General features: G+C 36.1%; 1 protein-coding gene across 7 annotated transcripts in view; it reads right to left on the bottom strand.

The window, feature by feature from the left end:
* SLTM (SAFB like transcription modulator) overlaps positions 1-15,105 on the bottom strand; it is a 45,854-nt gene that overhangs the window by 10,157 nt on the left and 20,592 nt on the right. For 4 of the 7 annotated variants that reach the window (XM_040492828.1, XM_040492827.1, XM_040492824.1 and 1 more), the window contains 9 exons: positions 10,922-10,949; positions 9,123-9,591; positions 8,458-8,507; positions 6,166-6,284; positions 2,744-2,893; positions 2,412-2,515; positions 2,153-2,319; positions 1,546-1,631; positions 1,186-1,349 (listed from right to left, as the gene is read on the bottom strand). In XM_040492828.1, coding sequence (XP_040348762.1) covers positions 1,186-1,349; positions 1,546-1,631; positions 2,153-2,319; positions 2,412-2,515; positions 2,744-2,893; positions 6,166-6,284; positions 8,458-8,507; positions 9,123-9,591; positions 10,922-10,949 — 1,337 coding nt within the window. The remainder of the gene's footprint in view (positions 1-1,185; positions 1,350-1,545; positions 1,632-2,152; positions 2,320-2,411; positions 2,516-2,743; positions 2,894-6,165; positions 6,285-8,457; positions 8,508-9,122; positions 9,592-10,921; positions 10,950-15,105) is intronic. The other 3 variants (XM_040492829.1, XM_040492825.1, XM_040492830.1) reach the window with 1 other exon arrangement.

Consider the following 15,105-nt stretch of genomic DNA (forward strand, 5'->3'; position numbering starts at 1 on the left):
ATATATGCTTCATTATAATTTACTTTTATTTCTCCTTTGTATTAGAATTAAGGCATTATATTGGTTTTTTGGAAATTATTTGCATAGGCATATAACACATTTGTAGGCCTATTATGCATCAATTACATTTCAGCAGAGTAAAGAGGACGCTGCAACTTTTTTTTAACATAACAGGGGTGCTGGTCTGATAGGCATGAGAATCCCTGCTCTAGCAGCTCCCACGCTCTCCTCCTGATCTGTCATCTAAATAGGAAGCTCAGCATATTAGGACTTCATCAAAAAAAAGCAAATGGATTCTGAGCAATGCGAGGATTATTTCTAATAAAGTGTGTGGCAATCACAGTACTATTTAAGTCATCACAAGTGTCTGATAATTCCTGACGCTCCTGTGAACGAATAGATGAAATCCCATGATAAAAGACCTCTCGATGAGACAGGTTAATATTTGGAAATTTATATTATAAAACACTATCACAAGAATATTTTAAGTGGCATCAAAAAATTGACATATGAAAGCAAACTGGCATTCATGGCAAACTGCTGAGAAAGATACTGCCACTAAAAATTGAAAATGTTTTGTTCTGTTCTCTGTTTTAAAGAGAATGCTTGCTTTGAGACAGAGCTTGAACACATTAAGGTTCACAAGGCAAAATTCCTTCACTTCCTTTCAATTTCCAGAAATCTGGTTTATAACTAGTGTTAAAGATGTACCTACAGGTAAACACAGGTATAAAATAGACACTTGAGAACCTATAGATTACGTTGAGGCTATCTTATGTCACCATCACTTTTTCGTTTAAAATGTTTTTCATGGCGGCAGCTTTGGAGTAGAGGAAAGAGCATTGGACTTGGAGTCAGAAGACTTGGGTCTGAGTCCCGACTCTGCCACTCATTAGCCATGTGGCATTTGGAAGAGTCTTTTAGCCTCTCTGGGCCTCCATTTTTTCAATCAGATAATGGGCACACCTAACCGTACAGAACAGCTGAGACAGAGAGAACAGATGGAAAGGTACTTGGTAAATTACAAAATGCTATGCAAACTTAAGAAATCATTAGGTTTTACTGCATTTCTTAAAAGCGGCAAACAGCTTTCTTGGGAATACAATTTCTAGGAATCTGGTTTGTAACTAGTGTTAAAGATGTACCTAAAGGTAACGACAGGTATAAAAGAGACACTTTTCCTACCTTCGAAGTTCCATTGCTCGTCGCAATCTTTCAAAGCGAACTAAATGCTCTCTTAGTCTTTGTTCCTTCATCTTTTCAAAAGGCAAGATGTCTTTCCTTCTATAGTCTTTGTCCCTTTTTTTATCTAGGCTAGCTCTCTCCTTTTCCTTGCTTCTTCCATGAATCTATAAGAAAAAAAGTGTAACAGGACCAGAAGTTAAAATAATGTGGAGTTTTGGTTTTCAAGTTCAGCTGGTCATTTAAAAAGCTTTAAAAGAGTAATGACATTCTATTTTTCTTGATTTTCAAGTTATAGAGGTACCGAATTATCTTCTTTTGAAAACAGCAGAATAGTACACAGCAGCCCTCTCAGAGACTTACTTTCTCATATCTTCCTCTTCTTGATGGCCTACAATGATCTCCTTTAGTTTGGTCTAGTATTACCATATGTCCTGGACTCTTTGAACCTAAGAGGAAAAAAAAAATTACATAAACAAATGTCTAAACACTATCTCATTAAAAAAGACAGTAACTATCATGTAAAAATGCTGAAATCTTAGATAGCCAGATATTCACAACATAGTGCATGAAATAAATAAACCTACTTATTCTATGAGAACTTAACTGCAAATAGTCTTTAAAAAGAGCTCAACCCACAAACATAATTACTTTCAGTGATACCAAAAGATCCCAACTCTTATGGAAACCAATTTGACAATCAATTTCATATTAAAAAAGAAAAAAACAAAAACAACAAAAGATCCCAACTCAGTCACACAGCTATCGATGACCATAAAGGGGTTTAGATGGAAGAACACACTTGTTTCCCAAGAGTACAAAAGAAGACTTCCCCTTCTACCACAGTGACACCTAACAACGAAGTTTAAATATTTATCTGGACTGGGATCTCAGGTTTTCCCTTCCACTGTAAAAATGAAATGGTAGAAAGCATTAGAAAGGGATTGAGAAGAAAGATACATAAGCATACTTATTCGCTTCTTTTCTTCACTTTTTTTAATCGACTCTGAAGTTTGGCCACTTGATCCATTATCATTCTTCTCATCTTTACCTTCTATTTTCTTAGTATCCTTGCCTTCTTTTTTTTCACATTTCTCAGATGACCTTTTCTCTTCTTTTTTCACAGAGGCTTGTGTCCTGATCATACCACCCAGGAAAAACACGTAATGAGAACTTTTGCAGCAATTTTCCAAAAAAGTCTAGTGCTTATCAAAAAAATAAATCCTTACTTGCTACTTCTATCACTCATGTTTTTTTTGTCTCCAGAACTTCTTGAACTACTCTTTTCATCATTTTCTTTCTTCAATTCTTTCTTAGAAGGATCACCTTTAACCTGAAAGGTTTAAACAGGAAAAAAAAAATCAGTATGTTTTAAGGTTATATTTCAGATCACAAAAAAGTATGTTTTGGGGAGCAAATGTGGAAAAAACAGAAGTAAAAACATAAAAATAATACTTAAAAACTATTCCAAATTCTACTCTCTATGGGTGTAAACTCTTTAAATTGAGCACTGCTAGCCCTCGAAGTAACCTCCGTTTTATATACATTTAGGCAAGCTTACTTTTTCAACGGAAATCAGCTGTCCATGCAGCTCAGTGCGATGAAGATGTGCAATACATCTGGATACCTCTGTGCTTGAAGACATAGTTACAATGCCATAGCACTTTGCCCCAGGACTTCGAGCATTCGTAACTACCTTTGCACTCAGAACCTAGAATATAAAATAACACTTGACAAAGTTTTACAACTTTACCACAACATACATTTCTGAATAGATCAAACTTCAGAACTAATACTAATCAAATAAAAGGATATATTCAGGATACATGAATTTGTGATGATGGATACATTTTGGATATATATTATTATTTTGGTTCATATTCTTGTGATCATTATCTACTTTGCTTATAATACAAGTACTCAGTAAATATCCAGGGGAAAAATCTAAAGCATCAAAAACCGGGCTCCTGGATGGGTCAGTCGGTTAAACGTCCAACTCTTGATTTCAGCTCAGGTCATGAGACCACAGTTCGTGGGACTGAGCTCCATGATGGGCTGTGCACTGATACCACAGAGCCTGATTGGGATTCTCTCTCTCCCTCTCTCTTTCTCTGGTCCTCCCCCACACCCTGTCTGTCTCTCTCAAAATAAACATTTAAAAAATAGCGTCAAGGGGCACTTGGGTGGCTCAGTCGGTTAAGCATCCGACTTCGGCTCAGGTCATCATGTTGCAGTTCCTGAGTTCCAGCCCCTCCCATCGGGCTCTGTGCCGACAGCTCAGAGCCTGGAGCCTGCTTCGGGTCTCCTTCTCTCTCTACCCCTCCCCCTCCTGCGCTCTGCCCCTCTATGAAAATTAATAAACATTAAAAACAATAATAAAAAATAGTCTCAAAAAGCAATTGTAATCTACTTGTTTTGTGTTAAAATTTTCAACTCTATAGCCAAAATACAGCAGTCACATCAATGCAATAATGACACAATTAATGAAAGCAAAGAAATTAATATTCTCAATTGCATTTGGGCCAAACTTCGCCTATCATAAGCCCACCCTGAATCTCTCAGAGGAATAAAAGAGGGCATTTTCTAGAAAGTTTCTAAATGAGTGTTAACAATTTTCTCCAATGAGTTAAGAAATTTCAAAAAATGAATAAAGAACCATCCACATATAAAAAAGCAGTCTTAAAAACACACCCTACAAAAACATACTCTAAAAAGATACACTTTGAGCTTTAAAAATATACACCAATAGGGGCGCCTGGGTGGCGCAGTCGGTTAAGCATCCGACTTCAGCCAGGTCACGATCTCGCGGTCCGTGAGTTCGAGTTCGAGCCCCGCGTCAGGCTCTGGGCTGATGGCTCGGAGCCTGGAGCCTGTTTCCGATTCTGTGTCTCCCTCTCTCTCTGCCCCTCCCCCGTTCATGCTCTGTCTCTCTCTGTCCCAAAAATAAATAAAAAACATTGAAAAAAAAATTAAAAAAAAATATACACCAATATAAAAGTGACAAAGAATTTCAATTCTATCAAAGTCAAGAGAAACAGGGATGGATGAGTAGGAAGAAAAGTGGCAGTACAATCTAGTGCTGAACAAAAAGAGAGACAGACATAATGCCAAAACGAGATAAACAGGGAATTTAGGAGGCTGGGTGGTGTGGATGGCTGGAAACTATCAGCTTTTATCTCAAGTCTGGAAAAGGCAGACTTGCCCCAACAACAACTTGGTTTTAAAGCCCAATGTCTTGTTATAAAAGTACACGGTGTCCTTATATAGTTTTAGTCCTAAGAAATGCCAGCATTAAAAAACTTTTTATATCTCTAACAATAAATTACTGAAAACAAAATAAAAAATAAACCAAGGCTGATCACAGGACTACAGTTCTCAGTGTTGTTTATCTGACACCTATAAGAATCCTTAACACTCAGGCAACTCTATATTAGAAGAAGAAGAAAAAAAAGACTTCTGAAATCAACAGAATAGATTTTTATAACATTCATGAATGGTTATTCACCAATATTGGTCATTAATTTAACAAATATTTCAAAGCCTACCGCATGCACTTAAAGTATAGCAGACGAAGTCCCTGCTATCAAAGAGACTACACTGGAGGGGTGCCTCCAGTCAGTTAAGAGTCCAACTCTTGATTTTGACTCAAGTTATGATCTCACAGTTCCTGGGACACAGGGATCGAGCCCTGTGTCATGCTCTGCGGGGACAGCACGGAGCCTGCTTGGGATTCTCCCTCTCCTTCTCTCTCTGCCCCTCCCCCACTTCTGTGTGCATGCTCTCTCTCTCTCAAAATAAACATTTAAGAAAAAAAGAGCTTACACTGGAGTAGATTACATATGACATATAATGAAAACAAAAATATAAGGAAGAAAGGAGTGAGTGCCCTAAGGGATACAAATCGACTACAATGCAATTCAACAACTATTAATTGAGTATTTAATGCATTTAATTATTGGCTATTCTTCTGTTAGATCTTCCCTTTATATGCCAGTATATATTTTTCTGATGAACCAACCACAGTCGAGCCTCCCCTTCTGCTCTCTTGGCAACTCTTCCATCATAGCACATATCACAACTTCTTTTTTTTTTTTTTAAATTTTTTTTTTCAACGTTTATTTATTTTTGGGACAGAGAGAGACAGAGCATGAACGGGGGAGGGGCAGAGAGAGAGGGAGACACAGAATCGGAAACAGGCTCCAGACTCTGAGCCATCAGCCCAGAGCTCGACGCGGGGCTTGAACTCACGGACCGCGAGATCGTGACCTGGCTGAAGTCGGATGCTTAACCGACTGCGCCACCCAGGCGCCCCTCACAACTTCTGATGAAGGATATTTTCACCAGTTTTACATTTTTTTCCACTACTGTACTGGAATCTGTATGGTGACAGGTGTATGAGTTCCCACCCCCACCAAATTCTATATCCCGTTGTCTAATATTTTCCAAATGACTAGATTAGCCTTAGATACTCTAGTTCCTAGAAAAATCATGATGAATGTGATGAATAACTCAGTCCTTGGCTGAAATGGGCTTAAAATATGAGCTTTTAGGGGCGCCTGGGTGGCTCCATCAGTTGAGCGTCCGACTTCAGCTAAGGTCATGATCTCACAGTCTATGAATTTGAGCCCCGCATTGGGCTCTGTGCTGACAGCTCAGAGCCTGGAGCCTGCTTCGGATTCTGTGTCTCCCTCTCTCTCTGCTCCTCCCCCACTCATGCTCTGTCTCTCTCTGTCTCTCAAAAATGAATAAACATTAAAAAAAAAAAAAAGAAAACTGTAATATGAGCTTTTAATACAAAGATCCCCAGGCTCAGAGTGAGATTATAGGACGAACTCTACGTTACCACAGAATTCAATAATTATGCTTAAACCAGTCCTAAGAAAAACAAAAAAAACTGGAAGGTTTCATATAATATTGCTTTGAATAGAATTCCTTTCAAACGGACACACGAGAAAGATAGATAAACAGGTAAAAGCAGCGTACCTTTCCATATTTGCCAAAAAGGTTCTTCAAATCAGCAGCTTTGGTATTAGAAGAAAGTCCACTAACCCAGATATTTTTAGTTGAGCTTCCACTGCTACCACTAGTACTACTTGTACTGCCTAGAACAAATTTAATATCAGACATTTTAGTATCTCCACTGGAATTTTTTTAAATAAAATGATTAGATCCATCTTCTTTCAAAATTATAGAATTATCTTTTGACGTAACTAAATCTAATAGCACAACCTCGCTGTATCAAAATCCTATGAATTTGCTATTATTAAAATCAAACACAATAGACGATACAACTAGTGAGGAAACAAATCTGAACATCTGTATAGTTTCTACTGCATGCGTTAAACTGAAGTGGGTAAAAAATCAGTTACAGGTCTTGACTTTGACTGTTAAGTTTAATAATTTATACTCTACCACTGCAATGAATATAGACAACTGGAAAGCAGTCATCTAGAAATGTACAGATTGCTTAATTTACCCACATATGTCCTGGGCTTTAGATCCTGAGACATTGGGAGTGCAAAAGGGAACAGTCAAAGGAAGGGATAAACCATATTCAAAAATGTAAATGTTTAATAACAAAGACTAACCAACAGCTCATCTTCATTCTCTGGTAGAGAAAGAATAAAACAGGAATTATATGCAGCTAGATAACTCTGGATTTAATAAAAAACAATCTTCTAAAACAAAGTTATTAATAAGAATAAAATCAGAAACCTCAAAATTCTTTAGAATAGGTAAATGGTTATACGAATTATTTCTGTACTACCTCCATTCACACAGTAGGCTGTCATACACCTAAGTACCATTTCTTGGAATACAGGCCTAGTCAGTCACCCCCCCCACCCCAGTGCTTTTCTTCAAATGTGCTGTTACAAAAGGGAGCTTTCATTCATTTGACTTAATTTGCAGAACAATTCTTACCCACTTTAAGGAAAAAAAGTATGTAATCAATTAAAAGTAACAATTTTTATAACTGCACGTTATTGTAAGTAGAAAGAGTAAAATTTTCAATGCTTTAAAATATTAATGCCACAGGTTTTAGTTGAAAAATTACTGTCCACGTAGACTTATGAAGAGACGACACATTTTAAATATTAATGGCTGCTGCATTTCTACTCTTAAAAACTACATTTATCAAAGGATCGATTTTATGAAATGCTAACTAGAAGACTGCGTATCTTTTTTTATGTTAACAATAACATTTGGGCCCAGGTACTTCTCTTAATTACAGAAAAAAAAATTTCAATAATAGAAAAAAGTTAACATTTAAACAAGACCACTAATCTTCTGAATTTAAAGGGTAACATTCAATAAATCTATTAAATTTTGTCCATTAACCAAAACTGTAAAAGGATGTGAGTATTGCAATTAACTGTCAATTTAGTACACAATCACTTGAAATTCCAACTATTAAAATTACCAACAAAATAACACTAAATGAACCATAAGAATCAGATAACATTCCTTATTTATTCACTGAAGAGGCATTCTAGGACTTTGCAATATCTGATTGGTGTTATTTCCCTTAAAGTGATTTTTCAGAAAACAGGAAATGTTTTTCAAGTAGACAGCATATGTACAAGAGGAAACTACAGTGCAACAGCCATGAGAGACCCAGACATCCCAGTAACAGAAAGTAACCAAATATTTTATCTTTAAGCTTATAAAAATTTAAAATAAAACGAATTTCCTACATAAAACTCCTATCGACCCAAAATAAGTCAAATCAAGAAGCAAATTGTAAAGAATCAAAAATACCCTATACTGGCTATGTTAACAGAAGTGTGCCCTGATTTAAACAATGAAAAAAATAAAACCAAATTTTAGAGACTGATTTTCTTTTAAATATTAGACTCCACAAATATATGCAAATATCATTTATGGCACATTTCCTACTAGACAGAACAGGGAGAAGGTTGGTGCATATGGGTTGCAAATGACTACGACTAAAGATAAAACATTTCTAAAATTATAAGGCAAGAAAATGAAGTATCTATTGTATTAATATTCAACACAGGTGCTTAGAACACAATGTTAAAAATACAACTTTTAGCATACTCCTACCAGTTTACAAATTAATTAAAGCTTAACACCTCAATAACACCAAGAGTTTGCCAAAATCTATTTAACTCAACAGTCTGCACAAAAGCCATCCAGAAATTTTAGTATGTATATTTTAAATGACTAAACGTCAAAGGAAACCCCAGGCAATTATTATTTTTTAACGAAAATACGCAATTTACCACTGAAATAAATAGGAAAAAAATCCATTACCTTTGTCATCTTTGGATGATGTCTTGCTGTCTTTAGATTCCTTTGAAGAGCTAAAGAAGCAAATCACCAGAAGAAAATTGAAAACAAAAAAAAAACCCAAAAAAACCAAAAATCGAACAGCTTGATATTGACTACATTTCAAACTAGTGCTATTCACACAAATTAACAATTCCAAAGGTCTAGATTAGGTCATTTGAACAAATGATTCCCTTAGGATTCTTGCACTGATTTTCCCCAAGATGCCTGAAGATCTAGATTTTCTGACAATTCTATTCAGTGGATATATGGCCATCTTCTCCAGATTTCAGGACTGGGACTTGACTTCATTTTGTGTTCTTAGGACTGATAGTTGTTCATTAACCATCATCACAAGGATTTTTAAAAATAAAACACAAAAAAATTGTCAATTTGAAAAAAAAAACAAAAAACAACAAAAAAAAACCAAATATATGCTGACAATTCGACAATGCAATCAGTAGGACACACTGCATATTACGAAGATCTTGAAATTTTTTTTAAAGTAACTTATGACGGTCAAAAATATTATAGGCAGGATCATAAGTACTAATTACTGTACATGGTCTTGAAGCCACCCCCTTAATGTAGAGTGATCTTATTGAATGCTGGAATTCAGTATCGTAAAGAACTGACATAGAAAAACAAACCTCTTTGCTTGACCAGAGGCCCCAGTAGACGAGGGCCCTTTCTTCAAAGTATCCTTTTCTTTGTCTCCAGATTCTGCTTTCTTAGAACTTTCTCTGGCTTCCTTCTCGACAGGATCCCCCTTCACGCAGTCTTCCTTCTTACCATCTTTATGGTTCGCATTCATCTCATAATCCTTGCTTTCCTTCTCCGGGCTCTGTGCAATGGCGTCCTGCCCATCTTTTGGCTTACTTGCTTCAGAATCTGTAATTTTCACATTTTTACCTGTTTCTAGGAGGTCATCACCATCAAAATCCAGAGTGATGGCATCTTCAGCCTGGATTGTGACCGAGATGTTGTCATCCTCAGCTTCTTTCACAGTCGCATTAGCTTCCATCTCTTCATGAGCTGTGTGATCAGCCTCAGCTAGGTTCCCTTCTGAAGGAAGAGGTTTAGATACTTCTTGTGTACCATCACCAGAACCTGCTATATCTAAGAGGATTTAACAGGAATAAATATGGCAAAACAAGAAGTTTAAACAATTTCATATTCATAAGCTAGAATAGGACCTAGAAAATATAAAGCCAGTTATTAGCACTGATGGAAGGTTAGGGGAAAAAAAACACAAGGGTATTAACTAACATAAACAATCCTTTACCCAGGATCACTTATTCTTCATGGAAAAAAATGATCTCTACATACAAATACCAAACAACAAAAGTGAGGAAATGGTTCCATCCTGAGGATACCAGCTCTTCATTTGTGGTTAGAAGTTAATGGCATATGGAAGACGTTTTTCCTCCATGAGATAGTGACAAATGTGCAGATTTGGTATTCAATGTTCCAATCATCTTGGGTTTAACCCTTGTGACCTTCAGAATTCCCTTGGTGACGTCTTGAAAGGTCACAGTCTGAGGATATCAATCAGTCTTCAAAGTTTTTCAGGGCCCCATCTTTTTCACTCTTCTTACTCAATTCTTGGGTAGTCCAGAATCGTATGGAAAACTGCTACAGAAGGCTCCAAAGATGGCCTGCTCCATAACGTTCAGGAAATTGTTATTTCCAGTCTTCATCCTGTCCAGTCAGTCCCGCAATTACCGTTTTTGAAGATGTCTTGCATTCCCCCAAAATAGAAAGGCTTCAGGCATGTGAGATTTTCAGTCAGTAGCTTTACTTCGTCATCATTTTTAGGCCTTTAATTCTGCCTTGCTTAGAACCCTGCTCCATGTCCTTTCTAGTCCAAAGTAGGATCCTTTGACTTCCATCCAAGAACTCTTCCATGATAACCTCGTACTGACAAATGTATTACTACTGATGTCCCTGTAATTGTATTGGATGAGACAGTTCTCCTAAACTATGAAAACTGTCAGAAGGCTATACGAAAGTTTCTCTATGTAGCAAACAAAACGTTAGTCTCCTCATCACCCATTTTTAGGACCGTTCATACAATTAATTATCCGTTACACTCCAATAAGCACGTATGAGTTACTGCAGTGCCAGTCTTAAGGACGTTATCAACTTACCGTATGCTAGAAGTTATTGTAAAAAATAAAGTTAAAATTGGGTTAAATAAAATATGGCATTGTCCACTACAGTAACTGATATGTACCATTAAGTTAGAACATATCTTAAATGTTAAAAAGAAAATTAAAACCAATTGAAAAATGAAATCAAGATGCTAACTTAATTCACTAAATAGATAAATTTGAAAATAAAGTCATTTCAAAAATAAGATTTCAAATAAGGAAGGTTTTTTTCTCACATAATTTACTATTTTTCTAAATGTCAGCAATTTTTAAACTCTACTTGGCATCAAACATACCTTTCTCATTTTCTTCTTCCTCACCATCCTGAAATTCAAAGAATAATCAAATGTAAAATGAATTCACTTCAAACTAGATTTTAGTAATAGCATAAAATCAGTCAAGTTAAACTGGTATATAATTTAGTAACATTAATTAGGGACACCTATCACTAGCATATATAGGATCTTCCAATCAGAACCAGAGGCCAGTTAGAGAAATGTGGCACATGTCTGGTATATACGGTTTCAGACAAAACAGGTAAATCTATCAATAATCAGATCATCAATAAACTGTATTAGTTTCAGTATTCAAAACTAGTTTATATAAATCTGAATCTTACTCACATCAAGCAGTTGCCAAAGGACTGACCTGATTATCTTACGTGACTCCATTCAAAAGCACTTTTAGGGCATACTATTCAAAAGTAGTACCAGAAAGTATAAATTGAAGACCCGCACTTTCAAGGGCTTAAATGCATATTAATAAAACAAACAAACAAAAACTCTTTCCAGGTATCTCAGAACTCAAAGGGAAGACTACAAGAGCAGTTATCTTCAAATTACTCATTCCTCTGATCTGCTAAAAATTAATTCACAGCAGCCACATACACCCTGGAGGCCAACTACTTTTAAAAAGGTGTTTGCACAATAGGTAATCAAAAGAGTAACTCACACTTTTTAAAAAATATGACTGATTTTAATTTTAAAATATGTGATCTCTTCACCTAATCTAAAATTAAGCATGTACTAGCCTGAAAACAGGAATACTGCAAGGGGATTTTCCCTTTACCAAGCAAATAGTGCAAAAACCACTGAAGTAGTCATAATCACACCAAGATAAAACCAACATTTTCCCATTAAAGATCTTAACAAATAACGAAATATGCATTTAATCTCAGAAAAGGAAAAAAAAAAAAGTGAAGGGATGTTTTAACTTATAACTTTTAAAATAAAAGCTGAGTAGAGGCACCTGGGGGGCTCAGTCGGTTAAGCGTCTGACTTCAGTTCAGGCCATGATCGGACAGTTCGTGACTGTGAGCCCTGTATCAGGCTCTGTGCTGACAGCTCAGAGCCTGGAGCCTGCTTTGGAATCTGTGTCTCCCTCTTTCTCTGCCCCTCAACCACTCTATTACTCTATTTCTCTCTCTCTCTCTCTCTCTCTCTCTTTCTGTCACAAATAAATTAACATTTAAAAAATAATAAATAAAATAAAGTAAAAGCTGAGTAGAAGTAGATCCTTTTCGGTCACAGTGGTATGAAGCTAGCACATACAAAGCCTTAGAGTAGTGGTTCTCAAACTTTGAGTCTGTATCAGAATCTCCTGGAAGGCTAATTAAAACCATTTGCTAAGCACCAACCCAGAGTTTCTAATTCAGGTCTGGAGGCAGGGCTTGAGAATCTGCATCTCTAACAGGCTTCCAAGTGACGCTGATGCTATTGTGTCCAGGGACCACACTTTAAGAACTACTGCCTTAGAGTGACAGCCCAGTAGTGAAAAAAGACTTAAACTGAAATGTAAATAAAACTTTAACTGGCATATTTATTTATAACACAATTTTAGATTCATAGAAAAGTGTGCGTTCTTTAAAAATGTCAAATATTTTACCATATGCTCAAACTTACATCTGGCAACAACCATATTTCTAAGAAATCATTTTAACAGATTTTTTGACTTTAAGCTAACATGTAAGTGCCCCAGTTAGGAAATGCCCAATTGTTTTACACACAAACACTGAAACAACTAAGCCACAAGCTTAGGAAGTAAAAGTCCTGAACAAGTAGGTTATTGATTCATAGCAAAGTGAATCTTATTATCACTTAAGTCTGCGACATTATGCTCTGATAACTCTATTGTTGCTCTGGACCACAATGCTGAACCAGAACTTAGTTTCAATCATTATGTTTCTAATCTGCAACATTTGGAAAGGAAAGAGAAATGCTTTCACTTGGGTGGCATGACAGGCAATGGCAGCAAGGAAAGGATGGGTGAGACCAGAATTGGTGATTTATCTTTCTCTTTTAGTTTAGTAATTTGTCTTGGGGGAATAAATATACTGGAATATCTTTAACTTTTAATTGGAAGCAGAACAAATTAACTTAAAGAATGCAACTTGCCTCTCCTTTATCTACCAACAGCAACACCACTTTCCAGTTATTCTTTTAGAGATGCGATACTGACAGGTTTAAGAAAAAATGGCCAAATTATCTCCTGTTTTAAAGAGTAAAAACATTTTAATTTTTAAATTAAAAAAAAAATTAAGTATTGTGTGTTTTGTAAGAAACAAAATCCTGGGGCTCCTGGGTGGCTCAGTTGGTTAAGCGTCCGACTTTGGCTCAGGTCATGATCTCGTAGTCCGTGAGTTCGAGCCCCGCGTCAGGCTCTGTGCATGGATTCTGTGTCTCCCTCTGTCCCTCCCCTCCCATGCTCTCTCCAAAATAAATAAACATTAAAAAATATTTTTTAAAAAATGCTTTCTGCTGTAGTTCCACTAGTTACAAATGTTATTTCTAGCTGCTAAAATAACTGGTAAGGTTTGCCTTACTTTGCTGAAGAGCTTTCAGATATTTACCCTAATTATTCAACATGTCTTCTGAAGGGTCTCATAATGTGAGTTTCTCAAATTAAAGGTAACACTAGCTTTACCACATATGCTTCAATGCCCCTAGAAGAGTCTGACCCGGCTTCTAGAAAATAAAACCAACTACAACACAGGTGAAGCACAAAAACAACTAGGGTTAGTAGAAAAGATGAGCCACGTATCAGTGCAGGTTTCACTGCGCAGTATGTGCAGTAAACAAAGTTCTGCTAAAGTCAAACCAAAAGCCCTAAATAAGCCTAAAAATCTTTGTAATATGGAAACAAACCAAGAAATACAATGGGAGATTTTTCCTGTCTAAATGATACATAGGATACGCATCTTCTCTGAAAACAATTTTCCTCCACCGAAAACAGGTTGTTTTCAGAATGAGAAATATAATAAGGAACAACAGTGTAAAGCATCCTTCCATATTAAACACTTTTTGAGCTTCTCTTGGAAAAAATGTAACATTTCACATATGAAAATGAAGCAAATGCTCTGTAAGGTAGGTACTCATGTTGTTTATCCTTATAGCAGGATCTACAACCCTTAGTCAAATGCCAAAATTCATATACAAAGCTACATTCTCCCCACCCCCTCTCTCTCTCCTTTCCCCTAGGTTAATCTTGCGATACATGTAACATGTGCTATGTCAGAAGACCGCTTCTAGAAAGCCTCCTTTCCCTGACTTGTATGTAAATACTATATTCAGCCTGATTTTAAAATAAACCTTCAAAATAACCTTAAGCCACCAACTGTCTGCTATCTATCTGGCAATATGCTAAAGATCACAGAAAACACAAAACACCTGGCATGTGATAAGCATTCAATAAATGTTTATTGAATGAATTTACTGAATAATTGTGGTATAAGACACTACTATTTTCAGGTGAAGGGAATGAACTAACTGTTCATTTCCATGTACGTAACGGGCTTAGCTACAGCCCTGTGTGAATATAATGGAATCAGAAAACAAGATTTACTAGTGTGCAGTGATTTAGTGAAAAGAATTCTAAACCAGGCATCATAACACCTGGATGTTTATCCTATCGTTGTCAACGAAACAGTTTCACTCGTGTTATCCATGTAGGTGAATTTTACCCATAAAATAAGGGATAACATATGACCTAAATAAATATAAACATCTGAGTAAGATAATGGATGTAAAAAATTCTCTGTAAACAATAAAGCACTACATAAAAGATATTAGGGAAAGTTTTAGGGAGCAGATACAGATAAATCTGGCTTTAGGGGTACAGAGAATTCATATGACAAAAAAAGGGTATCAAATTAGTGAAATATTAAGGGCAAAGACAAACAGAAAAAGGAATATACATGGTGTGATTACCAAAGACTGAAGAGACTGTGATTAGAGGAAATTTTGAAGAATTACAGAATCAGCAAATATAAACATTTTTGAGAAAAATTCCCCCAAATTCTTAAGTAAAACGAGTATCTTCAAGCTAGTAAACAAGATCACAACCAGAATGCACATATGCTAAGTGCCAGGATCTATAATTAATCCTAACATCAATGCAGCAGGTAGGAATTAATGTTCACTTTACAGACTTAGAAACTAAGAGAATCCACCCAAAGTCAAAATATTATTAGCAACTAAAAGAA

Source organism: Herpailurus yagouaroundi, unplaced genomic scaffold, assembly GCF_014898765.1.
Source record: "Herpailurus yagouaroundi ecotype Mexico unplaced genomic scaffold, PumYag 184, whole genome shotgun sequence".
Classification (NCBI taxonomy): Eukaryota; Metazoa; Chordata; class Mammalia; order Carnivora; family Felidae; genus Herpailurus; species Herpailurus yagouaroundi.